We start from the raw sequence: 26,811 nt of genomic DNA on the forward strand, positions 1-26,811 counted from the left end.
ATATTTTCTCCCATTCATACGTTGCCTTTTCATTTTGCTGATGGTTTCCTGTGCTATGCAGCAGTTTTTTGGTTCGATGTAGTCCTACTTGTTTATTTTTGCTTTTGTTGCTTTTGCTTTTGGTGTCAAATCCAAAAAAATCATTGCCAAGACCAGTGTCAGGGAACCTACCACCCAAGTTTTATTCTAGGAATCTTACGATGTGAGGTCTTCTGTTTGGGTCTTAAATCCATTCTGAGGTAATTTTTTGTATATGGCATAGCGTAGAGGTCCAGGTTCTTTCCTTGCACTTGGCTGTTTTCCCAACACCATTTGTTGCAGTGTCTGTCTGTCTTTCCCATGTATTTTCTTGCCTCCTCAGTGGTAAGTGAATTTGATCATTTATGCATGGGCTTGGTGCTGGGCTCGCCCTTCTGTTCCATTGATCAGTGTTCCAGTTTTTATGCCAATAGCGTGCTGTTTTGTTCTCAGTAGCTTTGTAATATAGTTTGAAATCAGGAAGCAGGATGCCTCCAGCTGTGTTGTTCTTCGGGTTGCTTTGGCTGTTTGGGGTCTTCTGTGGTTCCGTGCAGATTTTAGTAGCACTTGCTATATTTCTATGAAAACCCCATTGGAATTTGGTAGAGATTACCTCGAATCTCTAGATTGCTTTGAGTAGTATGGACATATTAATAATATTAATGCTTCCAATCTGCGAGCTTGAATATCTTTCCATATATCTGTGTCTCCTTCAGCTTCTCAGAAGGCAGTCTGAATTTCTAGGTTAGTGCTGACTCCTCACCTGGACCTCCATAATAGTCCAGTTCCCAGTCTCCTTACCCGCCTGCCTGATGCTGTTCTGCTCCTGGAGCAACCGTTTAAAATGGGGGCTAGGATTGCGTCACTTCTGTGCTTGCAAACAAATGCTCCCCCGGCTTGGGGATGAAGGACAGACTGTTACCGCAGGCAGCGCTGACAGAGCCGCCTTCCACGTCTCCTTTCCTCAGCCTGGGGCTTCGAAGGCACTAAACTCTCCACACTTTCCTGGGCTTGCAGTGCTCTCACGCCTGCCTTTTGAGGAGTGCTCATCTGCCTCTCCCTTTGCTGACTCAGATGCCTGCCAGACTCTGCCCCGGGCTCTGTCATCTGGAGTCCTGGCGGACCTCAGGCAGAGTGACTTTCCTCTGTCACTGACCCCAGCAGGGCATATTATGAGGATCTGAAGATAGGAGCTGTTTCACTCCTGTAAATGTTCCAGTAGCCCATAGACTGCTGCGTCATAGACACTCAAAAGTTTAGATAACGAATGCCTCGTGTCTGGAAGAAGATTGACCCCAAATTTATTTCCTTGTATACATATGTTTAAAAAAATTTTTTGATCATAAAAGTGTGAAAATATAGGAAAGGAATACAGATCCACTGTTGAAAACTTGACTACATATAGAAAGGTTAGAGGAATGTGACATTATCCACATGTTTCCCAGGATACTTGTATTTCTCCCTAGGCTTGTTTCCCTCTGTGCATGTGTCTGTAAGGATGCTGTTTTTAGGGACTCAAGGTTCAGCTGGAGAGTTAAGGCTTTCCAGGGAGAGTAGAGAAATAATCTGTGCCCATTTCCAAGATAAGACAACAAGATCTTTTAAAGGGGCCCTTCACTTTCTGCTTTCCTTCTAGTGGTCTTAAAGCTCCGTTGCGCTGAGCAGAGACCCCGCACGCCGCACGCGTGTCATCATTAACCCCTGGCCCAGCCCTATGAGGTGGCATCGCTTGTTCTGTGCTCGAGGTCAAGCGGTGACCCCCCACAGTGTGTCCAAGAGTCCTGCTCTCTGGAACCCTGGGGCTCCTCAAAGCACATCAGGAGTCTCCCCAACAGTGCAGACTATAAAGTGACAGACTGCCCGAGGAATCCCGACTCCTAGCGTTTCCGTTTCATAGAGGAGTTATAATGCTTTACAAAAAGCTTTCAAACCACTGGCCTTGCTTGAAAGGCCTAACCTTTCAAACCACTGGCCTCACTTATTGGAAAGTTCAGTTTTATATAGTGCCCTTCCTAATGCTGGCTAACTGAGACCTTACAGCGCTTTATCTCTTAATTTTAATACGTGAAAAAAAATTAAAAGATAATTAAAGCTGTATCTTTTGTCTGGTGTTCTAGACCAAAAATCATTCCAATTAACAATTAACATTGTTTATTAAGTAAATATTTTTCAAGTGCCTGTTAAGCATGTCAGGCCATTCTAGGTGCCAGGAATATGGTGGTTGATAAGACATATGAGATCCCTGTTCTCATGGTGCTTGTGTTCTAGTGGGAATTGTTAGTTCGACAGTAGTAAAATAAACAGGAAGTATCAGACTGATAAGTGGGGTATTAGGAAGACAGGCTGATGTGGTAGGGAAAAATTGGATGCCAGCTGCCTTCCGTTGGCTCTCTGGAGCAAGCCAGAGGGGCTGACAGTGGGGACGGCCTGAGCAGTACAAAGGAGCAGCTGAACCCTCCTGGAAAAATTAGAAGACACTAGAATTTAAATGTGTCAAACCTTTGGGCAGAGAGTGTAACTTTCTAAGCCCAGAATTTAATAATTATCACAAACAGAAAGCTTGACAGATTTGACAAGATAAAACTTATGGACCTTTTAAGTAAAAAAAAAAAAAAAAAAAAAGTGGCAAAGTTCTGAAAAAAATATTTTAGCATGTATTATAGAAACAGAATTATTTATTACAAGATAACACAGATTAATAAGAAAAGTAGAAAACTCAGTAGCTAAATGGCAAAGAGGCATGGATCAGTAGCTCCCAGTAGAGACTGTGTAATTTATAAACATCAGAAATCAAAAGAAATGCAGTTAATGAGGAATCATCTTTTAATCTATTAAATTGATATAAATGTCTTTGCTTTCATTAATATCCCATACTTGGAAGAATACAGTGCAGGTAGTATTTTGTAAATTGGGAAATTAGGTAATTTCCTTTTTGAAAAAAGTTTGACATTGTGTCCCAAAATCTGTATAAAATATCTGTATTTCTTTCTTGTCCCCATAATTTCAACTCTGAAAATGTATTTTGAAACAAAATAAACATTCACACCAAAACATGCTTCACTAGATAGTTGGTAGAGCCCAGATCTGCCATGGGGACATGCCTTTGTGACTCGGGATCGCGACTTGATGCACGTCAGTTGTGTGTGCGTGGCAAAGAATAGTCGTCCGAGCTGTAACAACAGGAAACTCTTTGGAGTGAGGGACATGCAAACAGCAGCAAAATTGTCTCTGCACCCTTTGTACTTGTATCTTTCAGATACGCATGAGAAAAATGACTCGAGCATATACACCAACATGTTAACGGTGCTGTGTGTTAGAGTAGCGGGATAAAAATTGTAACCAATAGGTTTTAGGGGAAAAAATTATTTTTCCTTAAAAACATACTTAAAACCTAAATGACAACAATAAAGAAATCAACTCACTTTATCTTTCCACAAAAAGAGCTTTGAAGGTACCATCGTGTGGGAGAGCCAAGACCTCCAAGGCCTCGTGTCAAGAAATCTCCACAAAGTGACTGTGAATGACGGCGGCGGCGTTCTCCGAGTGATTACGGTAAGTCATCCTTTCTTCCTAAGGCTGTTCGGCATAGTAGCATTTTTTAATACAGAAAGAGTGTTTTTAATTTTACAATTTACATCAACCCAGGGAATGTGGAACCGTGAATCGTGGGTACTTTCGCGCGTGTACAGCAGAAAATGCTGTCACCATAGTACAGACGAACAACTCATCTTCTTGGATTTTCTCACTCCAGCATTAGTACATGCACAGTTTTGCCTTAAGATTGGTGAATTTTAAAAAACGTGATATTTTATTTCCCAATTTATTTTTTTATTTTTTTTAAGATTTTATTTATTGACTTGACAGACAGAGTAGGCAGAGAGGCAGGTGGAGAGAGAGGGAGAAGCAGGCTCCCCACTGAGCAGAGAGCCCGATGTGGGGCTCGATTCCAGAACCCTGAGATCATGACCTGACCCAAAGGTGGAGGCTTAACCCCCTGAGCCACCCAGGCGCCCATTTCTCAATAACTTCTAAGCTAACATTCTCAAAGGATGCTTGGTAGTGTTCTGAATCCTCACACCCTCACCTTCCTAGCAGGGCGTTCGTGACAGCAGCACAGACAGCTGTGCTGGCAAATACAGCAGAGCTTTTGGTGTCATTTATATTGCTGGTATTTCTGCCTCGTATTTTTCATGTATTCAGATTTGCTTCAGATTTGAAAGTTTGATAGGTAAATATCTCCAAGTAAGTGTGGGACGAAAAGGTGTAGGCAGACTTCACACGATGAGCTTTAAATAATACAAGTGGGGTGTGTGGTGGTGTCACAAACACAGTCTCACTCTCTTCGATGCTCTGGTGTAATGATTAGGAGAGTGCTTGCCATCTCAGCTCACGGGCTTAGTCTATTTTCATTAGCTATTAATATTCACATGAATTAATTCCCAAATTTGAAATAAACATTAGGTGGTATGCTGTTACTCATTTAGAAAACCACTCCTGGCCCACAGTGGAACTTATACTCCAGTGAGGAAGAAAATCATTAGATCACAGATTCATATATAATTACAAACTTAGCCTTATGGGTCATTTTTAGGATCTCATCCTTTGTTACCAACAGTCGTTTATTTAGCATTGAACGTCTTATGAAATTTAATTATAGTTTTATTCTTTCCTTATTTCCAAGGCAAGTGCCTTTAGTATGTCGCCTCTTTTTCTATTTATGAAACTTTAAAAAATATCCAAAATGTGCTGAAATTCTGTAGTTATTAAGTTGATTGCACAAAAGGAAACCAGATGACTTCTGAGTTGAGGACTAGGTTCAAATGGAAAGACTCAAATGAACCCCTTTGGGGGTAAATATAGTTGTAGAGGGCAAAAGACTGCTTACACACTCCGCTAACCTTAAAAAATAGTCCGGTCATTTGGTAGCCCCTTCTAGGAAACCCCCACGTACAAATACAGGTTTCCACCATAAATGAGTGAAGCTGCAATTTTCCCCAAGTCTTGCTCCCTTGCCAGCAAGTGAGAATGTCAGAAACTGTTACAAGTCCAGCAGTGACCTTTTAGATAGAAGCTAATGAAAAGTACCATCAAGTTCTAAACAAGCCGAAACAATGTAGAGTACACAATGAAAAAACAGAGTGTGCCACCTTGCCTGGCTCTGCAAAGCCGGGAACGTTAGCTCCACCTTCGATAGCTTCCTCCACATTAAGCGATAAGTTCCCACGGTCCCATCTCCGGATGGGGTCTCTACAGCCCTAAAACACTGCTCTGCGCAGTACAGCTCTGCTGAGGGGACAGGCCAGGCTGCAGCCATGCTGGTAGGGGAGTGTGTGGGAGCGGTGCCATGTGCGCGCACGTGCACGCACACACACACACACACACACACACCTGTGCGGTCCGGCCCAGCCCCACTCTGCCAGGGATGCCACATGGGCGTGCAGCACACAGAAGGGAAACACCACACTGGGGAACTTGTAAATCTCTAATCATAAAATCTCCTCCAGTCCTCGGAGGCCGAGAGGCCTGTGGCCGGCCTGGGCAGCTGTGAGAGCATCAATGAGCAGCCGGGCTCCGTCTGCACAGTTCATTCAAGGGGCTATCTCTGCCAGTAGAACAAACTTGAAAAAATCTGCCTAGATGTATTTGAATTCATGGCAGTTTTCAGTCTCAAAGAAATCAAAGGTGGTCATTTTTTTAAGTGGCAGGTTTGGGATGTAAAATAAAATTGGGTTTTGTGCTATTATGGTAGCAAGTTCAGGACTGTGATTCTGTGTCAGTTGGAATTCCGAGCCCTATGGACTGCCCTGTGCACCTGATCTTTAATATTGCAATCAAGGTAACAATCAGATAACAAACATAAAACACTGAAGTCAACCTGATCTCGTGTAGGGCTTAAATGGATTTCTCTGCTGTGGAGTCACATTATAAATTTTGCCACATCAGTTTTAAATAGAAGAAGTGTACTTGTAGTAATGAAGCATTGAGCACTTCCCTTGTTTTCAGGCTGGGGAGGGCGCCTTGCCCCACGAGTTCATGGAAGGTGTGGAGGGAGTGGCCGGTGGTTTTATTTACACCATTCAGGGTAAGTCGGCGGCTTGGAAGGTGAGGAGTGTGCTGAGTCTCACGTACCTAATCTTACTCCGTACTTTGACGGAAAAGGGGATTTTTTTTTGTAATTAAAAAAAAAGCTTTATTGATATATAATTCACAAACACTTTACCCTTTTAAAGTGGTTAAGTCACTGGTTTGCGGTGTGAGAGTTCTGCAAGCATCACTGCTAATTCCAGACCATTTCCATCGCTCCAGAAAGAAACCCTGTGCCCATTAGCGGACGTGCCTCATTCTCCCCTCCCGCAACACCTACCAACTGTTAACTTCCATGCTGTACTTTCTGACCTTAAATGTAAGGATTTACTTCTGGGCTCCCACTTCTGTTCTGTGTGTGCACTCTGTGTCCTTCTACCCGTACTGCTGTCTTGCATATGTGGCTTTGTAGCAGGATTTGACATCGGGAAGTGTGAATCCTCCAACTTTGTTCTCTTTCAAGATTGTTTTGGCTATTCTGGGTCCTCCATTTCCATATGAATTTTAGGTTCAGCTTATCAATTTCTGCAAGCAAGCCAGCTGGAATTTGAAAGGGGTGGCGTTGAACATGCAGATCTTTTCAGGGAGTGTTGCCATTCTGACATTAAGTCCCTGATCGGAGAACATGCATATCCTTCCATTTACTTATGTCTTAAACTAAATTCCTTTAGCAATGTTTTATGGTTTTCGGAGTATAAGTCTTACATTTCTTTTGCTAAGTTTATTCTTACATATTCTTTTTGGCACTATTATAAGTGGAATTGTTTTTTACATTTCTAGATTCTCATCGCTAATGTATAGAAATAAAAGTGATTCTTATATATCAATCTTGTATGCTGCAATTTTGCTGAATTCGTTTATTAAGTTACTAGTTGGGTGCCTTAGGATTTTCCACCTACAAGATCATGTCATCTGCTAATGGAGATAGTTGTACCTTCCCCGCCCCCCCCAAATCGAGATGCCTTTTATTGCTTTTTCTTGTCTAAATGTCATGGCTAGAATGTCTAATACAGTGTTGAGTAGAAGTGGTAGAGCAGACATCCTTGTCTTGTTCCCACTCTTAGAGGGAAAGTATCCAGTCTTTCACCATAAGGATGACGTTGAAAAATCTATGACCTTGGTCTTTGTTGGCCCTAGTGTGGCTGTGTCTGGTTTATCCTGTAGCCAAGTGGGGACTTCTGCAGCACGGCTACAGAGGCCGTATAGCTATAGTGGGTTTTGTGCTACTGTCAGAAGGGAAGGGAAGAAGGGAAGAACCTTTTTCTCCCTGTCCCAACAAGCGTGGTGCATTCTGATGCCCGCGTCTGTCCCTCTGTTGGAGGTGGCCCAGCGGACTCAGCTTCCTGTCCTGCTTCTGTGCACTCTCTGTGTACTTTCTCCTCATGTGAATATTTAAACATAGACTCTCTTTCAGAGTACAGTTTGTTAAATGCTTCTCCTAATCTATTACACTTCAAGGATGGGTTTGTTAGAAAGATTCCTTTAAAACTTGGGGTCAGGAACATTAGCCTAGAACTCGAGAGGGATTTTGTCAGGATGGGAGTGGCTGTGTTTGTCTTCTTGAATGATGCTTACTTAAATATCTGTCTATGATTCCTGAGAATTCCGTGTCTCTGATCGTTAAGAAAGAAAGACTACCATGGATGCAGTTCCTCTTGGCCACCTGTCTTGAACATCTTCTAGGGAACAAAGGTGCCCAGTCGAATTTCTGTCTTGACATCTCAGAGCTCCACAGAGCATGGATTCCGATAAAAGAATTAGGACCCAGCTTCCCTGAAGGCTCTCCGTGATCAGGGAAAGCAGAGCAGATCCTGAGAGGAGACTCTCCAGGAGCCCTTGACAGCACAGTGTTGAGGAGGGCACACACCCCGTTTGAGCCACTGCCTGTTCTTTGGGGATGCAAATGGACTGTGGCTTTATAAAATTTTTTCAAAAGCCTCTTAATTTATAGTGTTTCCTCACAGAAGTCGTTGTATTGTTACGTTACCCCGAAGAGTAGGCTAGAACAGGCACATGGGTTTTGCCCATAAACTTGCATTAAAAATAGATTTAAAATTTAGAGATCCTTAACTCCAGTCCAGAGAGTTTTCATGAAACTGTGAGACCACTCTGCCAAGGAAGGTGTCCACTTAGCTCCCCAAGCGGCTATTAATACCCCAGCCCTGGGGAAAACTCGGATCCGGAGCTCAGGCAGCTTTCTAAGGCAGCGAAGCCATGGGGCTGGGACAGTGTAACGCACTGTCTGACTGGAGTATCCGGCACCTTCCCTTCTCTGACCAGTTCATTCCCGAATATGCCACTGGGAGGTTTTAAAAACCAGTTTAAGGGGCCCTTGAGACTTCTGCCACTAAACTGTTCTAGAAGGGGCCGCTCCTGTACCCTGGACAAAAGCTTGTCATAATTTTTCTGTCATGGAGGCTAAAGGAATAAGGTCTGGGTGAGGGACAATTTCTTTCAAATAAGAGTGAAATAACTTAAGTTGTAGGCTAAAAAAATGAAAATGAGTAGACTGTCTTCTCATGTACTGGATATATCTGAAAAATCTCAGTATACATTTTTTAAAATCAGGATCTAAGTGCCATTCAGAACCGTCAGGTTATATACCGGTTATTAAATTTTGTCGGGCATTGGCATCCCTGTCCGGACCCTACCTCAAGCTACAAAGCTAAAATCTTCGAGACTGGAGCGCAGATGTCTGTGTCTTAGCAGGCTCACTAGACAGACGTGATCTAGCAAACTCTGAGGCTGGCACGCTGCGGTTCTTTTCGGTCACAGCTGGACAGATCATCGGTTTAAAGGACACGCAGGTCTGCTACTGCATGTGCCTGGTTTCCTGACACCGGCAGTGGAGTTCGTCTGAAAGGCCCATGTTTAATTCCTGCTCTCCCCTTGTTACAGCCGTTCTCCCATTTTGCCAATTTTCAAACACTTGGACTTTCCTTCAAGTGTTAAATTGCATATACTTCTCTTTATCTCCCAAGTAAAGGCTCTTACGGTAGAGTATGATAGAATGTACAGTAGAACGTGCTGGCAGAGCACAGGGTCATTCAGGCCCGAGTTTCCCAAACGGTGGTTGTCTGGGGTCCTGCTGCCTCAGAGTTCTGGGAAGACACATGCTGAAGACAGAGTCATGGCCTCTGCCCCCGACCTGCTGAATGCGGGTGTCAGCAAGCGGTCCCCGCCCTCCTCCACCTCCCGCTCATGAGAACACGGGCCCGGAAACCTGCAGCTTTGCCCCGCATGTCCCCGTGGGCAGAGGCAGAAATCGGGTCTCGGCCTTCGATCCCCGCACCCCAGGCTTTCCCTGTAGTCCTGGGAGGTGGGGTGCTGAGCGCTCTGTTGTTCCCTCGCCCTGCAGCCACTCGCTGTATTTACTAGACGTTTTCTCTGATTGGAGTGAGACATTTGAGAAAATCCTGCCCTAGTGAAAGTGGCCGCCTTAAGTCCACAGGATCTGAGGCCAGTGCCTGCACCAACGTGACAAGTGATTCGTTAACATGTGAGGTAGTAAACAGGTGTCTTTCAGCACACTTTTATTATGAAATAGCACAGAGACACCAAGAATGGAGAGCGCTGTGGGAAACAGCCATGTCCTTCTTACTCACAATTAACAAATGTTTATGTTTTGTCATATTTGCTTCCTTTTAAGAAAAAACCGTCACAGACACAATCCCCCTCCCTGCTAACTGTCCGACCATGTCCCTCCCTCCCCTCGGAGAGGGTGTCCCTGTCCCGAAATTCATGTGCACACTTCCCTTTCTTTCTTCCCTGCTTTCTACTACATACGCATGTATCTTTCCGTAACAGTTCTGATGGGAGTGTTTTATAATCGAGGTCTGTGTCATCATATTGTACATATCACCTAGCGATGAAGGTCCCTCCCCTGGCATCATTTGTCGGTGCCATTCCCCGGAACATGCAAGATCAGGTCACATCTTCTGCCTGCGGCATCCCACACGTAACTGTCCCCCAGGCTGGTCACTCTCCTGTCAGGGGACATTTAGGTTGGTTCCGTTTCCTCCGTTACAAACAGCGCCGCAGGGGACGTCCTTGTGAGCATGTGAAATAGAGAGTCCGGGGCTGGGGTGGCCGTGGAGGGACCCACTGCCTCCCACGGCCTGATGGGCCGCCGCGGGACTGTCCGCAGGAGAGTGGCCGTGGATCCGCGCAGGGGCTGGAGGGCCTGGAGCCCAGCTCAGGGGCCTCCCGCTGCTTTCTGTTGGGTCCCCCAGGGAGAGGGTGTGAGCATACAAAGCGTTCACGTGCTGAGTCTCACGTTCGCCACAGCATTTTTCTCCAGCTCTTGAATTTTCCTTTGTAGAAGGTGACACACTCTTACAAAACCTCCATTCTCGCCCTCGAAGACTTCTTGACCACATAAGTAACCTCCACAGGGAAGACGCCCTACTGAGGGAGGAAAGCAGCATCTATGATGACATTGTTTTTGTGGATGTCGTGGACACTTACCGAAATGTCCCTGCGAAATTGCTGAACTTCTACAGATGGTAGGTGGTAAGAATGTGGGGTAGGTAGAATTTGTCTTACTGTTTTTGGGATGTAGGAACAATTTATTAACATTAGACCCCTGCATTTTTTTTTAAACCAACCCCAGAACCCCTCAACACCTGGGATGTGATGTCTTGTGTCCTGGTTCTTTGTGAGGATTGACCTTTTAAAGTTCTGCTGCTTTGTCATTCAGATGAGCAGATCCGTGATGTGAACAATCTTTATCAAAAATGGAGCAAAAGTCGCTCTCATTTCGAGTTGTTCCATTCTCTCTGAGTCAGAATGAGTCCTGTGAGTAATTGTCTTGGTTGCCTCAAGCCAACACCAGATGAAAATCACTGAGTTTGAAAATGTCCCGTGTTCAGTGGTGATCACACCTGCTGACCTACATGGCCCACATACAGCTCCCCCGAGCCCAGGTTACTGGTCTGAATTCTCTTCAGAACACGCACATTCTGTTTGCATCCTCTACTCCATGCATTCGAGAACCACTTGCCCTAATTCCAAACGTTTTCAATAAGATGAAATGCAAAGCCCTGGAACTCTCCTGTAACTTCCCAACCCTTCAGCATTTCTTCCACCCGGGTTGTCATTCCTGCCTTTATATGACTGATGGCAGCAACGATAACAACTACTATAATTTACATATTTGTACAGTTAACAAGATTAGTCACTCAGGGGTCCACTTACTTGCTGTTGAGCCCTGTGACACTGTCCACCCTAGAACGAACCCGAGCTTTCTCTGTCTAGCCTAAATCTAGAGGTTTCCACATCTGTGTCTTTTAAAATTGGATCAGGAAGCTCGTTTCTTGGTGAGCCCCCAAGTCTGTTGCTCTCTCTTGCCTGTTGCCCTAGGCAGAGTGGATGGATGTAGTCTGGATTCATTTACGGAAGGTCATGTTTCATAGCTAGGGCAAGTTAATATAATTTTGGAGACACCCTGTGGCTAGAGGGCAGATAGAATTAAGAGCTGGATCGGGGTGTGTCTAGAATACCAGGGTTGTGTTTGGACAGCTGAACGGAGAAAAAGAACCTTCTTTAGCTCAAGGCCCCTGAGAGGGGTCCTTGTTATAAGGGGGCCAAGGCAGGAATGGAAAGAGTTCAGTGAAGGGTGGGAATGGAGGTCCAAGAAGTGGGAAATCCGGATTGTGGGGTTCTAGGACTTTCTCTGGGGAGCTGATTCCTGGCTGTGGAAGTTCAGTGTAGTTTATCTGTTACCTTTGGTGTAAGTCTTCTCTCCTGTACTCCTTGCGCATCTCTGAGATCTTAGTCATCACTGCCACCTGAATCACTGGTGACAGGCTAATGGACCTGGGCTTGGGGACCCACTCCTCCCCCTCCCCGCCTGTGACACCTGTCCACCGTCCATGCTGTAATGAAAGTGGCGCTAGGCATTCTTTCTTCAGGTGACTCCTCAGTGACCGCAGTGTCCTTTATCACAGAGTTCCTCCTGATGAGCAAATATTATGTGCTCCTGTACTGTTAGTTAGAAGTAAACTTCAGAAGCACGGGGTCATGCACTTTGGTGTGGACCTGTTGTGAAATTCACCATTCTTCGACCGAAAAACACTTTCTCCAGATTTCTTTTATTCAGATTTCTGCCATTTGGTTCCCTAGCAAGACTCTGGGTTTATTTTAATCCAAGATGGACAGGGATTGGCACTGTGAAATGAAGTCAGTTTTGTCTCTGCTCGCCCTTACATATCTGGGTAAATGAAGTCACCCTCCTGCGCCTTCCTAAAGGTCATTTATAAGAGTTTAATTGTGGGGAATCATTTCTTCGGGGAAGTCTGTTTCCATGTTACAGCTCAGTGTTTTAAAAACCATCAGCTGAGTGAAGTGGAACTCGTGGCACAGTAGGGCATCTTGTGCAGCAGGGTTCTGTGGGAGAGCCTGCGAGGACACCTGTCCCCGCACCCTGGGCCCCCGGGAAGAACCCAAGTGCCAGGGTTGGCATGTTTGCCAGCCTGATGGGAACAAGGTCACAGAACCGTTTGTTTGCGCATAGGTTCCACTTAAGCCAGGTCTGTAGTTTATTGTGTTTTCGTCCGCACCCTTCAGATCCGCTTGGTGCTTCTCTGTTACACTCGGTGAGTACCGAGTGAGGATGGATGCAGTTGCTGGCGGCAGCGTTCTGAGCACGTTCTCAGCCTCGGAGAAACAGAGAAAGTGTGCAGGTCATCCAGGGACAGTCCTCCAGTAGTAAAACGGTGGTGATGTCACCACGGCGGCGTCACTTCCTCTCCTGGTACGGAGGTACGGATGCACTGATTCCCGCTTTCCCTTCTGCCAACAGGACCGTGGAAACAACGAGCTTTGACTTACTGCTGAAGACAGACGACGACTGTTACATAGACTTGGAGGCTGTATTTAATAGGATTGCCCACAAGAATCTGGATGGGCCTAATTTTTGGTGGGGAAAGTAAGTTAAACCTTGTTCGCTCTTCAGCTTCATGTCCCTGATCAAAGGGAATTAATTTAGAATGACAAACACACAAGCTGTTTTTCACAAGCAAAATGTGGCTGAGATGGGCAGCCTCCTGCCTGGGCCCCTGGGCGTTAGCATTCTGCAGCGAGAGGGGAGATCTGCAGACCGGGAAGCCTGGGCTAAGGTGAACGAGGAGGGGAAGACCGTGTGGCTCTCATCATCGCGGCCTAGAAGTAACGGTGCTCGTGTAAGGAGGAGCTGTACAGGGTAGAAGAGAGTTGTGACACGTTTCTGAAACTTCGCTGTTTCTTCAGGAATCCAGCATGGATTCGGGGTCTTTAGCGTATGTACACGTGATGCTCTGGTACTTTCAGAAACTCCACAGATGTAACTTAGAGAATGTGATGCGCCAGTCTTTCATGTCACACACCCGCTAGGTAAATGATGCCTTTCCTTAGACCCAAAAAAAAAAAAAAATTCCTTCTTTCCTTACTTTTACAGCTTAGTCCTTTGTAGTGATCGTAAAGGGGTCCCGGCTCGTAGTGTAGGACAGCTGTCACACCCACACAAAGAAGCCACCTCTTTTTGGCTCTCAGTTTCAGACTGAACTGGGCAGTGGACCGAACCGGCAAGTGGCAGGAGCTGGAGTACCCCAGTCCTGCCTACCCAGCCTTTGCCTGTGGCTCGGGGTACGTCATCTCCAGGGACATCGTGCACTGGCTCGCCGGCAACGCGGGCAGACTGAAGACCTATCAGGTGAGTCTGGATTTCCGCCCCGGCCGCGTACTCTTCACGCCAAGTCCTGTCCAGCCCGGTGTTCCACCTCTGAGCACAGAGCAGCGCACCTGGGAGGAGTCCCCCTCCAAGGTCAGGGACACAGCCATGGCCTCCAGACCTTGGCTCTAAATTCTGTTCCTAAAATCTTTTTTTGAGCCTACTTAATAGGTTTTCGGGCTGTACTTAGAAGGATAGTCCCTGGAAGAACCGAAAGCTTGACAGTCAAAAGGAGGAAGTCTGTAAAGCATGGGCTTCCTTTTTGTGGATTCCGGTGACCGTGTCACTCATCAGCCCACCTGGCCACCGGAGCTGCTGTAGGGCTCAAGCTGCTGGCGTGGGGCCTCCAAGGGCGGCCGACCGGCCCCGGGTGTCCACGGCCGCCAGGTTTCCCTCTGTGTACAAGTGGTGGACCTGGCGTTTCCTGGTAGAATAATTACAGAATGAAGTGGAAAGATGACTTATGGGAACGTGTGACATCGTGTTTAGAGACGACGCAGCATTTCAGCTTCTGCATTTTGACTCTCGGGCGCGTACAGGGTGAAGACGTGAGCATGGGCATCTGGATGGCAGCCATAGGACCTGCGCGCTACCAGGTAAGCGAGCCTGGCGGGGCCGACCCCAGCCCCGGGGCTCTGCGGATTGTGAGGGAGTGAGGCGCCTGGGTCAGACGTGGGGCAGGAACGGCGAGCAGAAGGTCCAGCAGCAGGGCTGAGCCCGATTCAGCTCACAGCCATCCACCTGTGCTCGCATACTTTTTGAGTTTAAATGTTTTGGATGGAAGTTTTCCCACCCACAGAGAAGAAATAGGTTTTTATATGTTTCATTAGAAGTTCTTGGTAGCTTTTTAAAATACAAGGAGTCCGGGGCGCCTGGCTGGCTCTGTCAGTGGAGCCTGCAGCTCTTGATCTGAAGGTCATGAGTTTGAGCCCATGTCGGGCTCAGAGATCACTTCAAAAAAAAAAAAGACCTTAAGGAATCTGCTGGCAAGTTCCCAGCAGTGTAACAGTCCGGGGACCCTTCAGCTCTTCTGACTGATGCAGATGCAACCGCGGATGTAAGTACCGGAAGGTGCTCCTGGAAATCCACGGACCGCCGGGTCAGGGAAAGAAAGGAAGGAAGGGATCTCCGGAGGTCGGAAATGGGAACAGGGGCCCTGGGGAGAGGCAGGCACAAAGCTGGGCTTCAGCTCAAGGCTTTCTGGGGAATTTGATTCCTGCAGCTTCCACTTTGGCCACAGAAGGTGCAGGGGGTAGAGGCACACGCAGGGACGGGTAGGGCAGGAAGCCTGTGCGGCGCCTGGGCCCAGAGCAGGCCCCACTCGTGTCAGGGGTGCACGGGGATGAACCCTCTCTCCTGGGCCAGACGTGACTGCCCTGCGTCTTCCCAAAGTCCCGGCTTTGACTTGCCGAACGCTGAACATCATTTTCTGCGTCTGATCATTGTGGTAGCTGGGGTTGGTGGGTCTGTGTGGGCAGGTGTGTCTGCAGACGTAGCTCAGGGAGCTTGTTTCCTGATGTGTTCAGAGACTTGTGTGTGTGAACTCATGTCCTTGGAAAGGAAGTATTTAAAATGTTCTCTACAAAGAGGACTGATGTTTCTGCCTCGCACCGAAGGCCATGACCATCTCCGACTGCACCGCCGGCGAATGGGACCCCAGCTAAGGGCAGGCTGGGGTTCCAGGTGCTCAGGGCAGACCCTTTCCATCCCACCCAGGGTCAAGGTTGAGACACGGGTTCTGTTTTCTAAATTACACACACACACACACGCATATGGCTAGAATCCTCTCCGCCACCCCCCCACCCCCGCCCCTGGAGCCTACAAGCTCATTTCCACGGCTCTGAGTTCACTTTGGTTTCTCGCCAGGACGGCCTGTGGCTGTGTGAGAAGACGTGTGAGACGGGAATGCTGTCCTCCCCGCAGTACTCGCCCCGGGAGCTGGCGCGGCTGTGGCAGCTGAAGGAACTGTGTGGGGATCCTTGTCAGTGCGAAGCAGCAGCGGGAGGGTTTTAACTTGCTGTGCCGGAGGAGGACGGTACGCCTCGGAGCAGCTGGGGTCAGTCGGAGGGGAGCCCGCAGTTAGGCAACAAGCGCTGTGGTCTTTCCAGATAGTTCTAGGTTGGCACTTTTTACCTGAAACCAATGTGATATTTCTAAATGTTTGCACAAAATTTCCTTTTTAAAAATCAACTGATACTGTACATAAAAATTTTATTTCCATATTGGAAGACCATTTGAAAAACACCAAATTGTTTTATAAAACATGTTTCTAAAACCTGAGGTATCCTTCCTAGTTTATAATTCATTACCTATCACTTTTGGTTAAAATTGGCCTCGTTCAGAAATCTAGTAACTAAGAATGTGAATTCCAGCCTGGATTATAGAATGGCTCTGTGAGGCATAATTAGGATCATGAAGGGCCAAAAACAATTCACAGAATGCTGTGTGGTCACTTATACCAAAGTTTGGGAATGGAAATGTCTGAGTGAAGTGGGCAACTGGAAAAGGAACCCATATAAGTCTCAGTTCTGGACATTGGTTTTAAAGTTCACCTATTAAGTGAGCTAATTTGTTTTCTTTTGCTGTTTAACATAAATCCTGAAGGTCATGGTCTAGTACTATTAAAAAAAAAAAAGCTAAAATTCTGTGGCTGTAAATCAAATACCTCTCTGGGTTTTAGTGACCTAGGGAAGGATACTGCTAAGTAGCAGACACTTTAAAAGAATGAATTTTTCTTTCCTCCCGTCATTGCGTAATGTTTACCTAATATGAGTGAACTCCGATCAGAGATGGAAATCTTCTGTAGGATATATGCCCAGCTTAGGTACAACTGTAGGGAAAAGCATGTAATGAATTTTTGTAAGTACTCTAAAAACAGGGTAATGAAGGGAAGAGATCACAGCACACGTTACACATAGAAAATGCCTAAGTTTAAGCGACCTTTCCCAAAGTGACCGTCCAAATAATTTTGCTAACTTTATAAGCTCATAGTATCCATAGGTTCCATTAGAACTGGTCCTATGACCGACATTAACCGTGTTCAGAATTCATTAGACTAGCTAGGTTCTATTTAATATTTAAATCTCCACATATGGAAATGTATAGTCATGAAATATGAAATAAAATCAGAAAATCATTAGTAGGTGCAAAGCCTTTATTACTGCTGTTACATACAAGCCTAGAAATGGTCTCTTCCCAGTGAAAATACCACTTTTTCTATGCTTACGGCAAGTTGTAAAACCTCTTTTTCTGACAGAATTGTTCCAATAAATCCTTTATTTCCGGTGACCCCCACACCCAGTCATGATAAACAGTGTAGTCCCCAGACTTTCTTAGTTCATTATTACCATCGCACCAACAGACAATCTCCACTTTCCACAGAATAAAACTGTAACGACTGCTGGTCATTTTCGAGCTCGATCTCTCTGCCAGGCATCTACAAACAGAACAAAGGTTTGGGGCGATAAAGGCAGAGCCATCTTCATACATGCACCCCCTCCCGAAGAGAGGCATATGTTTCCCATTTAGAAACAATACGTGTCACATGGAGCCCTAGATTCACAATGTGTCACACTAGGGGGACTCAGCCAGACTCTGTTCTGTGGGCTACTTACTTTGGGGCTTTCATAGGAGAGCAGCAGTTCTGACACAGGAACTTTGAGAAGACGGGCCAGCAGTCCCTTCACCTTCTGAATTGTCATGGAGTCTGTCAAAGAAAAACACCCTCAGTTCTCTCAAATGACATGTGTCAATCTAGCTCATGTGACAAGACCACAGTCGCAACGACTCACGGTATCCGTTTTCCCGTGGACATCATTAGGGAAAGTCTCGCCTGCCCCATGCACCCCGAGAGCCGGTTCCACACCGCTGACCCAACACGTGGGGAACTGAGCTAGGGTTTGACCTAAGTGCCCTTTGACAGTGGGATTCCATTTCACTGGTGGCAAACATTTACTCCATCTGAATAAACCAGAAATCCCGTTCTCTGCACAGAGGAGTAAATCTGAGTAAAATCATTTACTTTCTAAACCTCTGATGACTCGCTTACAGATGGCAGCGAGAATGCTGGCATGGGGGCTCAGGCGTCCAGAGGGCGCCTCTCCATGGTTCTGCCTTGGTTTCCTCCTCTGTGGAATGAGGCAGGGACCGGTCTGTGAGATTGTGATGTGGGACCTGCCTCATGAGCAGATGCCTTGGTTTGTTCAGAAAACGCTATGAACTTCTTTCCAAAGATGGGTTGTGGTAAATACTGGATATTTTGATGATGAGAAATATAGTTTCTTTGAAGCTTTAGCTGGAGGTACAGCAATAGTATGGTGTTCCTACAAATATCACATGTATTCAACTATTTTTCTATCAAAAATGATTTTTGTAAAGCTGTGTTTTTATGCAACTTGTGATAATAAATGTTATCTTTATTTTAGAATAAAAACTGGCCTTGTTTATGTGTTGAATATAAACAATTGACATACTTCACATAACTTGTTCTTTTGTCTGTGAATATGTGTAGATAATCTTGTCCTTCTTACAGATTTTGGTGGACCAGGTTTCACTGTTCCGAGGGTGGTTAGTGATGGGTCAAGAGCAACGGGAAAGGACCCATTCCTAAGTCATGTCAGAAACAAACACTTTGGCCGTACAAGAATCCTAGTAAGAAATCTGGGTCTACACTGCACTGGGTCTACAGAAAAAGATGGCAATTTGCCCGTAATGCTCTAAATACTATTACCATTTCTAATGTCAACATAACACACAACTGTCTTAACATTCAGAAAATGTGGAGATGGTTTGTGGCTTCCTAGGCCCCCTGTGGAAGTTCAATGGGGGTCTACACTTCCAGGCTTTTCTCCGGTTGTTAGGACGGGTGGGTTTCGTGATGTCCTAACCCTACGTGCTGCTTTCTCGTCCAGCCGTCCATGCAGCTGGCCAGACCCTGAAGGGCCACGGGGTCAGGACGACTCAGGATTGAATTTTTTTACTTCAGTTTAATGAATTTCAATTTAAATGGCGACTCATGGCAGCGATACTGCACAGTCGACCCTAGACCCCTGCGCGCTCGCTCCTGCTGCCTGACCGTGGGGCATGGAGCTGCCGGGGGTTACTCGGCCCTTCCCCTTCCCCACTGGTGAGCAATCAGGTGGTGGGGGAATTTGCCATTATAAGTGCTACAAAGCAGACATTTTAAAAATGTGAATTTACTCCACTCACAAGCAAAGTATTTTATGAGAGTCGCTTAGGGCACTACACATTTCATCTCAGAGCCTCGCTGCTCCACACTTAACTCGTCCGTACCACTCTCTCACCATGAGGCGGGCTTCCATCTGACAAGGCTCAGTACACCCGAGAGACTGTAATTCTAAGTATATTAGATCAATCTAGTTGGTTGACATAACAGTATTTTCGGGATGAAGCTAATTCCATTCCAGTAATAGTGACGTTTAGACAGAGTTCTGGAGTCGTTTTTCCAAAGAAAACCATTTCAGTGTGTCCATTAAAAGACCACATCTGAGAACTTTCTGCAGGGATTCCTAACTGGCAAGGAGCAGAGTGTATGTGAAGTCACCAATGTCCAAGTAATTCACACTTCAGCTCACCAAGACAGGTTTCCTATTTTACGAAGGAACGGTAAGACCTCAGGCCCAGTGAGGCTCTCTGGACCAGCGCCACAATTTGGGCACTAAACAGCGGTGGGCTCGGGAAAGGCCATGCCGCTCCGCACTCGTGCCTTTGGCTAAATAGGTCATTGTTTAACAAGACTTTCCTACACAAGCTGATACGGGTACGGGAGACTTGAGCGTTTGGGGGGAAGGACACATTGTATTTTAGATCATAAAAGGTTAGTGAAAACCTAGAAGCTCCAAATGGAGCTTCTAGATACTTTCTACCAGCTGACTCATGCCTAGACCAGTGATTCCTAAGTGTAAGGAGACAAAAGTCCTGTTTTTCTTACCTGGCAGTTGTTTCTCTAGGACTTTCTGATCAACTTGATTAGGATATTTTATCTTCAGTGCTTGAAAGAGAAAAAGGAAAAAGACTGAGAGCTAGCGTAATAAGGGTTCTAACTGCACACACCTGAACCGCACCTGCCCCAGGATCCAACTGTAAGACCACCGGGCCCAGATCCTAATACAGGAACAGCTCTTACTGATGTTGAAAATTCCTTCTACTAATTCTTCACGGAATTAACGATTAACAACAATTATTCACAGAATTAACAACAGAAAGCGCTGGGCCAACATTCCAGTGCCTCCCCTGCTCCCATCCGACTCCTGGCCTGACTGTGTAGCTGGCGTCCCCATGTAAGAAAGTCACACATTTACAAACCACAAGTCAGCACACTTCTCACACACCCCGCCCCAGTTTCTAACAGTTGAGCTGAAAGCATGGGAACTGCCAAAACTTGTGATACAACTCAGAGATGTTCCAGAATTCATCCTTTCTTTCAAAACTGGGTTACTCCAGGTACCTCCTTAAGAGAAAGCAACCGTTCCCATCTGTGTCGGCGCCCAAAGACGCACATACAAGTAAGCGGTCTTTGAGTGTGCGGTTCTTACTTAGTAGTTGGTTTTTGAGCAAAAACGGCTGTTGTGTCTTGAGTTCCCCGTCTTCGGGCGCACCGTATTCTGTGCAAGAAGCATAAACACGGATCAGGATAAACCAGGCCCCTAGAAGGAAAAATACAGGCGCCAAAAGGACCCCCGTAGCCTTTTCCTTCCGGGAGCAGCTGCTCCGCTCACCTGGGACCTGTCCCCTTCACTAGACTACTTGTTTACTTATTTGCAGGGGGACGGCCACGGCCAGCCCCACCCCCACCCCGGCGCCTCACAGAACCACGGGACCAGATGGGACACAACTCAAGGGACACCTTCAGGTGTCAGCCAGATGGCGCTATGCCAGGCTGGGTGCCCGGGCCCAGCCCCCGCCTGGAAAAGCGGCGTCAAGAGGCCGCAGGGGGCGGGCAGGCGTCGCCTGCGCGGACTCATGCGGGGCCCACCGGGGCCTGCGTTTCTCTCAAGGCCGCGCGAGAGGCCGTGTCTCCCCTCAGGGCCTTCTCAGCAGCCACACCGAGCCCGACCCGCGCGGCTGCGGGACAGAAGCTCCCTTCCCCCGCCCGCCCCCACGTGATTCGGGCTCCCCGAAGCAGCGGGAAACCGGGCAGCTCCGGGCCGGGATCGGAAAGCGCCCCCCAGGCGGCGTTGCGTCCTCACGGCCAGCGCCCCAGCCGGAGCGCAATGCGGCGAGCGGCACCGGGAAACGGGTTTGAGAAAGAACGTGACATCTGGAGTGACGACTAAGTCAAAACGGGGAGGACGGCAGGGACAGAGTCGCCAAGTGGGGGCTTCAGGGCCTGAGGACCCAGGCGGGGAAGGTAAGGAAGCCCCGGTAGGGGGCGGAGAGGGCCGGGGGTAGGGGCGCCCTCCAGCCGCGCGGAGGGGACCGGACACGCTGGTCACCACTGCCCGGGGAGCTTCAGCAACACCGGGGCCGGGCTTCGACCTTAACACGCTCCGCGCGTGCGAGATCCGCAGGCTCGGCCAGGGCCGCCGCTGCTCCTGCCCCCCGGCAAGGAGGGGTCGCCCGCCCTCCCGCGGCGCGAAGCCGGTGGGGGGGGGACTCGGGCAGACAGGAGGGGCTTCCACCGCAGGGCTACCCCCACCCCAGCACCCCGATGCCGATCTCGCCCTTCCAGGAGGCCTCGGACTCCCCGCGCTCCCTCTGCGGAGCGAGGCTGCGGACTCTGCCCTGAAGAGGCCGGTTCGAGTCTGGCTCCTGGGCTTGCGGACGCGGCCCCAGCATCGCACTCAGGCCCGTTGGGAGGACCCCACCACGCCCCGAAGAACAGCAGGGCCACCGAGGGTCCCCTCCAACGCCCCGCGGCTGGGGCTGCGGGGGCGGAGCGGGAGGGCTGCGGCCCGCAAACGTACTGAGGCACAGCGACTGGTACCGGGGATGCGCCGCGAGGAACTCCGCGTGGGGCCGGTTCTGCTCGGGGTCCTGGTGGCCGCCCGCCGCCTTCCACTCGTTGCCGAACGCCTTCCGGTAATCGAGCTCGGCGCCGCGCCTCTCCTCCGGCGGGATCTGCGGGACAAACGCGGTCTGTGCTTTGTGCCCTGCCCTGCCGCTGGCTGAGGGACGGTCATCACACGGAGAGCGACGGGGCATCTCTTCTTACCGTCCCTTCCAACAGGGACAGGATTCAGGAGCTGACAGCGCAAGGAGGTGAGAACTTCGTCCTACATTTTCCTCACGAGAGTGTCCACAGCCGGCGTCCGGCCCGAGGGTGCCCCCCCGCCCCGCCCCGGAGCACACTGTTCCCGGCAGGCGGCCCGGCAGCAAGGCCCTGCCCCCGCAATTTCTGGAGGGCAGTGGCTGAGAAGAAGAGGACAAGCTCTCTGGCTCTTCCTCCTGTAATTCCCCCAAGACAAAGGAGCAAACCCCTGACACGCCCGGCCCCTTCTCAAGGCCGCCAAGCAACAGGCTTCTCCGGGACGCCACCTCCTGAGGAGCCCGGAAGAGCCACCATGCTTCAGGCGCAGGACGATTCTGATCATGTGTTTCCTGTTCTAAGAGGCATCAGATCCTGAAACCAGCACTCACCTCGCATTTGTTCAGGGTCTTCAACTGACCGATTTTGGCGATGATGAGCCCACGCGTGGTATGTGCTGCTTTGTTCTCTTCCGTCAGGGGGTTTCTGCTGCAGGACAGAGCGTGCAGACTCGGTAACTTATCCAGCTCATTGATAAACGACCACTGAAACCCAGCAAAAGAGAATACGTGAAAATAAACATGTTTCAGGCTCATTTCTTGGAGTATCTGAACAAGCAAGAGAAAAGCAAAAACCCCTCGTTCCAACCCGAGGTGCAGGATTGTCCTTACGCATGGAGCACCCACTGGGAAGACCACACACTTTTACTCTAGAACCATGTCATGTACAATGACAGTCTGCTTACTATGACTTAAATTAAGTTCTTAATACTTTAGGGTTTTCTGAGGGGAAGCATTTCTCTTTCAATTTAAAATATTTCTTACTATGTCAAAATGAAAAGCTTCTGCACAGCGAAGGAAACCAGCAACAAATCTAAAAGGCAACCTACAGAATAGGACAAGATATTTGCAAATAACACACCCAATAAAGAGTATCTAACTTAGCAATCACAACACCCAAAGAACAAATAATTCAATGAAAAATGGGCAGAAGACATACACAGACACTTCTCCAAAGAAGACATCCAAATGGCCAACACATGAAAAGATGCTCAATATCACTCAATATCAGGGAAATGCAAGTCAAAACTACAATGAGAGATCACCTCACACCTGTCAGAATGGCTAAAATCAACAACACAAGAAACAACAGGTGCTGGCGAAGATGTGGAGAAAAGGGAACCCCCCCAACCCCTGCACACTGGTGGTGGGAATGCAAACTGGTGCAGCCACTGTGGAAAATCATATGGAGGTTCCTCAAGAAGTTAAAAACAGAACTACCCTATGATCCAGTAATCGCACCACTGGGTCTTTACCCAAAAAATACAAAACACTAACTTTGGGATACATGCAACCCTATGTTTACAGCAGCATTATTTACAACAGCCAAACCACAGAAGCAGCCCAAGTGTCCACTGACTGATGACTGAAGATGTACGTACATACAATGGAATATTACTCAGCCATTAAAAAAAAAAAGAATGAAATCTTGCCATTTGCAACAACATGGATGGAGCTGGAGGGTATTATGCTAAGCATAGTAAGTCAATCAGAGAAAGACAAATATTGTATGATCTCACTCATATGGAATTTAAGAAACAAAACAAACAAGAGAGAGAGACAAACAAACAAAAAAAAAAGACTCTTAACTATAGAGCCCAAACTGATGGTCACCAGAGGGGAGGTGAATGGGAGATGGGGGAAAGAGAGTGTAGACTAAAGTGTATTTAGCTTGATGAGACCTGAGTAATGTGTGGAAGGGTGGGGTCACTATACACCTAAAACTAACACAACACTGCATGTTAACTATAGTGCAAGTAAAATTAACTTTATAAAGCATATTTTTAAAATGAAGTAAATATTTTGTAATGGAAGGAACTGACGAACTTCTCCTGAGAGTGGAAACGAGGGCTCATGAGGTACATACATTCCACAGAAGCTCTTACTTGTGAGATCTGATTGTCATTCACGACGAGGTACTGCAAGGAAGGAAACATGGAAGTCTTATGCCCTAGAGAAAAAAGGAGAACGAAGTTACACAGGAGAAGTGAAAGAAAGAGCTTAAGTATGAGGTACTGGGCAGGGGAGGGGAGCTAATGATCTCATATACCAGTTCCAGCATCTGGAAAACGTATAGAAGAAAGTCCAATGTCAGAAAGGATGAGTTGTTCTAATCTGAAATTTAAAATGTTAAATTTGATTATAAAGCACAGTAGAAAATGCTACAGTCTATCAACCAGACTGCGTCTGTAATATTTCCCCCACACCCTAGGTTCTCATGCCACATGAAACGCTGAGAAACAGTGAAGTATGGGGCACACAGAGTGGACTCTAGAACGTGCTCTGAGGGTTCTACAGTCGCCTACCGGTTCCTGGTGCCCGCGGCTGTGCTACGTGCTCATGGGTCTCAGAGAGGAAAGAGACATGGTCTAACTTCCCAAAAGGCAATGAATGAAGACTTTGGACATCAGCACGAGGGCCAAATTATTCATTCTTCAGTCACCTAGTGCAGATGTAGACTCAAGTGTATGCGGTTTGCAGGGACATGGTCCGCATAAATGCAAATAAAAATGTCCCAAAGGGACTTCCTCAGTTTGTGATTGCCACCATCATCATCATCACATTTCCACCGAGAAAGCAAAGATAGGATGTGATCCATTTACTAACCATTTCTAAGCACTACTGCAAGCAGCACTGAAGCAGCAAATTACCTGGGCAGATAGGCTATTAGAAACAGCTGATTTTCATCAATTAATTGATTAGAGGAAAGGTCTAATAACTTGACTGTCTGCAGGACATCAGCCGGCCTGTATGGAAATTAAAAACATTTCAACGTGAATTTCATCTCTTAATTGTTTTTGAAGATACAGCTTTAAAGTACCTGCCTTGAGTGTAAAGGAGAGGGAGGGGCGGGAGGCAGGTGGACAGCACCACACCAGGGAAACGCGGGGCCCTGATGGTGATGGAAACGTTCTCTGTCTGGACTGGACCGATGTCAGGACCCTGCCTGTGATATGGAACCGCAGCTCTGCAAGATGTTACCGAGGGCGTGGATCTGGCTCCTGGGTACAGGGGATCTCTGGGTAGTCTTTCTGGTAACTGCATGGGAATCTCAAATTATCTCAAAATATAAAGTGTAATTTGAAAACACCTAGGTGGCTAGGTGTCTTCAAACACCTAGGTCACCTGGTGGCTCAGTCGGTTGAGTGTCCGACTCTTGGTTTTGGCTCAGGTCATAACCTCAGGGTCATGAGATCGAGCCCCGAATGGGGCTGTGTGTGCCTCTCCCTCTGTTCCTCCCCCACTCACTTGCTCTCCCTCCCTCCCTAATAAACAAATAAAATATTTTAAAACAAAAATAAAAACATCTGCAGTTGTCTGTATAGAAAATAGTTCCATACAGTAAAATCTCATTAACTTGAATCTGTTCAATGAGAATTTGTTGTAAATTTGCCCGTGTTTAGTTTTAATAATAATTTAATGATAATCAACAAAAGAGAAAGACAACATGTTTAATTTACTTAAGGAGAACAAACTTTTATATATACTCTGGTACATCAACCTTCTGCAGATAATGTTACTTAAAACGCATTATTTGAAAAAAAGATTAAAATGCATTATTTGACCCTTATAAAGCATTTCTTACAGAAACTCCATTTAGAAACAGAAATTAAATATATTTCTGTGAAACTAATAAAATTCTTGTCTTCAAATATATTTAACTCAAGGCTCTCACTCTGATGGGCTTTTCCTCAATCAGGACCAATGATCACAGGCGCCCTACTTTGTAAAGAATAAGCAGGTTTCTAATTCTCACTGGCAAATCCTTTAAAAAGAAAAACCAGTGTGAGGCATCATCGAGACTATTCATTTATTCAGACTACACGGCGAAACACAGACAGAAGTAAGCCTTTGTTACCTTTCCGAAATGAGGAGATCGTTAGACTTGAGGTACAGCTCCTCAAGGACCGGCCACCCAGCGGCGCACCGGAGCACCTGGAGAGAAACGGAGTTCAGGCTGGAGCAGCCTCTCTTACACGTTTCTTCCTGTGTGTTAATTACTATTATCTCTAATTTAACTCAGCTCCCTTACTGTTTTAGAAACAAAATGTCCTATGGACACTCCATCATGGACACTCCATCACGGACTCTAACTTGGTCCGGGAGCACTGGTGGGCCGGCGACAAAGTGTTTCGATGACATGGGAGCATAATCAGTCGGCGCTCTGGCAGCTGTGAATGCATCCTCCAGGGAGGTCTTGAACTGTACGAGGACTGCAAAGTGGATGTGCAGACATGCACTGCGCACACTCTTAGCACGTGACGTAGTTTGCTCCAGCGAAGGAAGGAACTTGATGTTAAACACCGCTGCTCAGTTCCCACTGCCGACCCGGGTGTGCAAAGAATACACTCATCAGACGGCGTTTTCCAAACTATTTCTGCATTTTCGCACTTGAACTTCACCACCATCTCTAGCACCTGAATTTCTATGTGCCCTGCCTGTTCTCAGGCTAACTCTAATCCCATGTTGGAGGAAGGAGCACTAGGACGTACGCGCACCAGTAAAGGCAACTGGTCTCTACGGGAGGCACCTCAGTGGCATTTCAAAGACAAGGACTTTGTGGGGAAGGTACGTATCTGTGAAAACAGAATATACTAGGCACATATACTGGTCACCTCTGATGGAAAACAGCAGTGCCAGATAGAAGTTCCAAATGCTACCAGGCAAAATACCCACGAGTCCACTTTGAACCCAGCTGTACACGATGAACAGTGGATTCCAGAGCTAAACTTTAA

General features: G+C 47.2%; 2 protein-coding genes across 6 annotated transcripts in view; one reads left to right on the plus strand and one right to left on the minus strand.

Annotated features, from left to right (window-relative positions):
- Positions 1-16,085, plus strand: part of LOC116862490 (UDP-GalNAc:beta-1,3-N-acetylgalactosaminyltransferase 2-like) — a 57,045-nt gene extending 40,960 nt beyond the window's left edge. For all 3 annotated transcript variants that reach the window (XM_032849798.1, XM_032849796.1, XM_032849797.1), the window contains 7 exons: positions 3,460-3,570; positions 6,022-6,100; positions 10,424-10,607; positions 12,905-13,030; positions 13,633-13,792; positions 14,350-14,406; positions 15,677-16,085. In XM_032849798.1, coding sequence (XP_032705689.1) covers positions 3,460-3,570; positions 6,022-6,100; positions 10,424-10,607; positions 12,905-13,030; positions 13,633-13,792; positions 14,350-14,406; positions 15,677-15,823 — 864 coding nt within the window. In that variant the 3' untranslated portion in view covers positions 15,824-16,085. The remainder of the gene's footprint in view (positions 1-3,459; positions 3,571-6,021; positions 6,101-10,423; positions 10,608-12,904; positions 13,031-13,632; positions 13,793-14,349; positions 14,407-15,676) is intronic.
- An 861-nt stretch (positions 16,086-16,946) lies between these two features.
- LOC116862489 (tubulin-specific chaperone E) overlaps positions 16,947-26,811 on the minus strand; it is a 72,120-nt gene continuing 62,255 nt past the window's right edge. Inside the window, exons 8-17 of one of the 3 annotated variants that reach the window (XM_032849792.1) lie at positions 25,935-26,011; positions 24,727-24,822; positions 24,126-24,190; positions 23,962-24,026; positions 22,409-22,561; positions 21,736-21,889; positions 20,365-20,433; positions 19,761-19,820; positions 17,425-17,516; positions 16,947-17,246 (exon numbers count right to left, since the gene is read on the minus strand). In XM_032849792.1, coding sequence (XP_032705683.1) covers positions 17,154-17,246; positions 17,425-17,516; positions 19,761-19,820; positions 20,365-20,433; positions 21,736-21,889; positions 22,409-22,561; positions 23,962-24,026; positions 24,126-24,190; positions 24,727-24,822; positions 25,935-26,011 — 924 coding nt within the window. In that variant the 3' untranslated portion in view covers positions 16,947-17,153. Of the gene's footprint in view, positions 17,247-17,424; positions 17,517-19,760; positions 19,821-20,364; positions 20,434-21,090; positions 21,159-21,735; positions 21,890-21,983; positions 22,015-22,408; positions 22,562-23,961; positions 24,027-24,125; positions 24,191-24,726; positions 24,823-25,934; positions 26,012-26,811 lie in introns of those variants that run through there. The other 2 variants (XM_032849793.1, XM_032849794.1) reach the window with 2 other exon arrangements.

The sequence above is a fragment of the Lontra canadensis genome, unplaced genomic scaffold (assembly GCF_010015895.1).
Source record: "Lontra canadensis isolate GAN:19392208 unplaced genomic scaffold, GSC_riverotter_1.0 scaffold248, whole genome shotgun sequence".
NCBI classification, from domain to species: Eukaryota; Metazoa; Chordata; class Mammalia; order Carnivora; family Mustelidae; genus Lontra; species Lontra canadensis.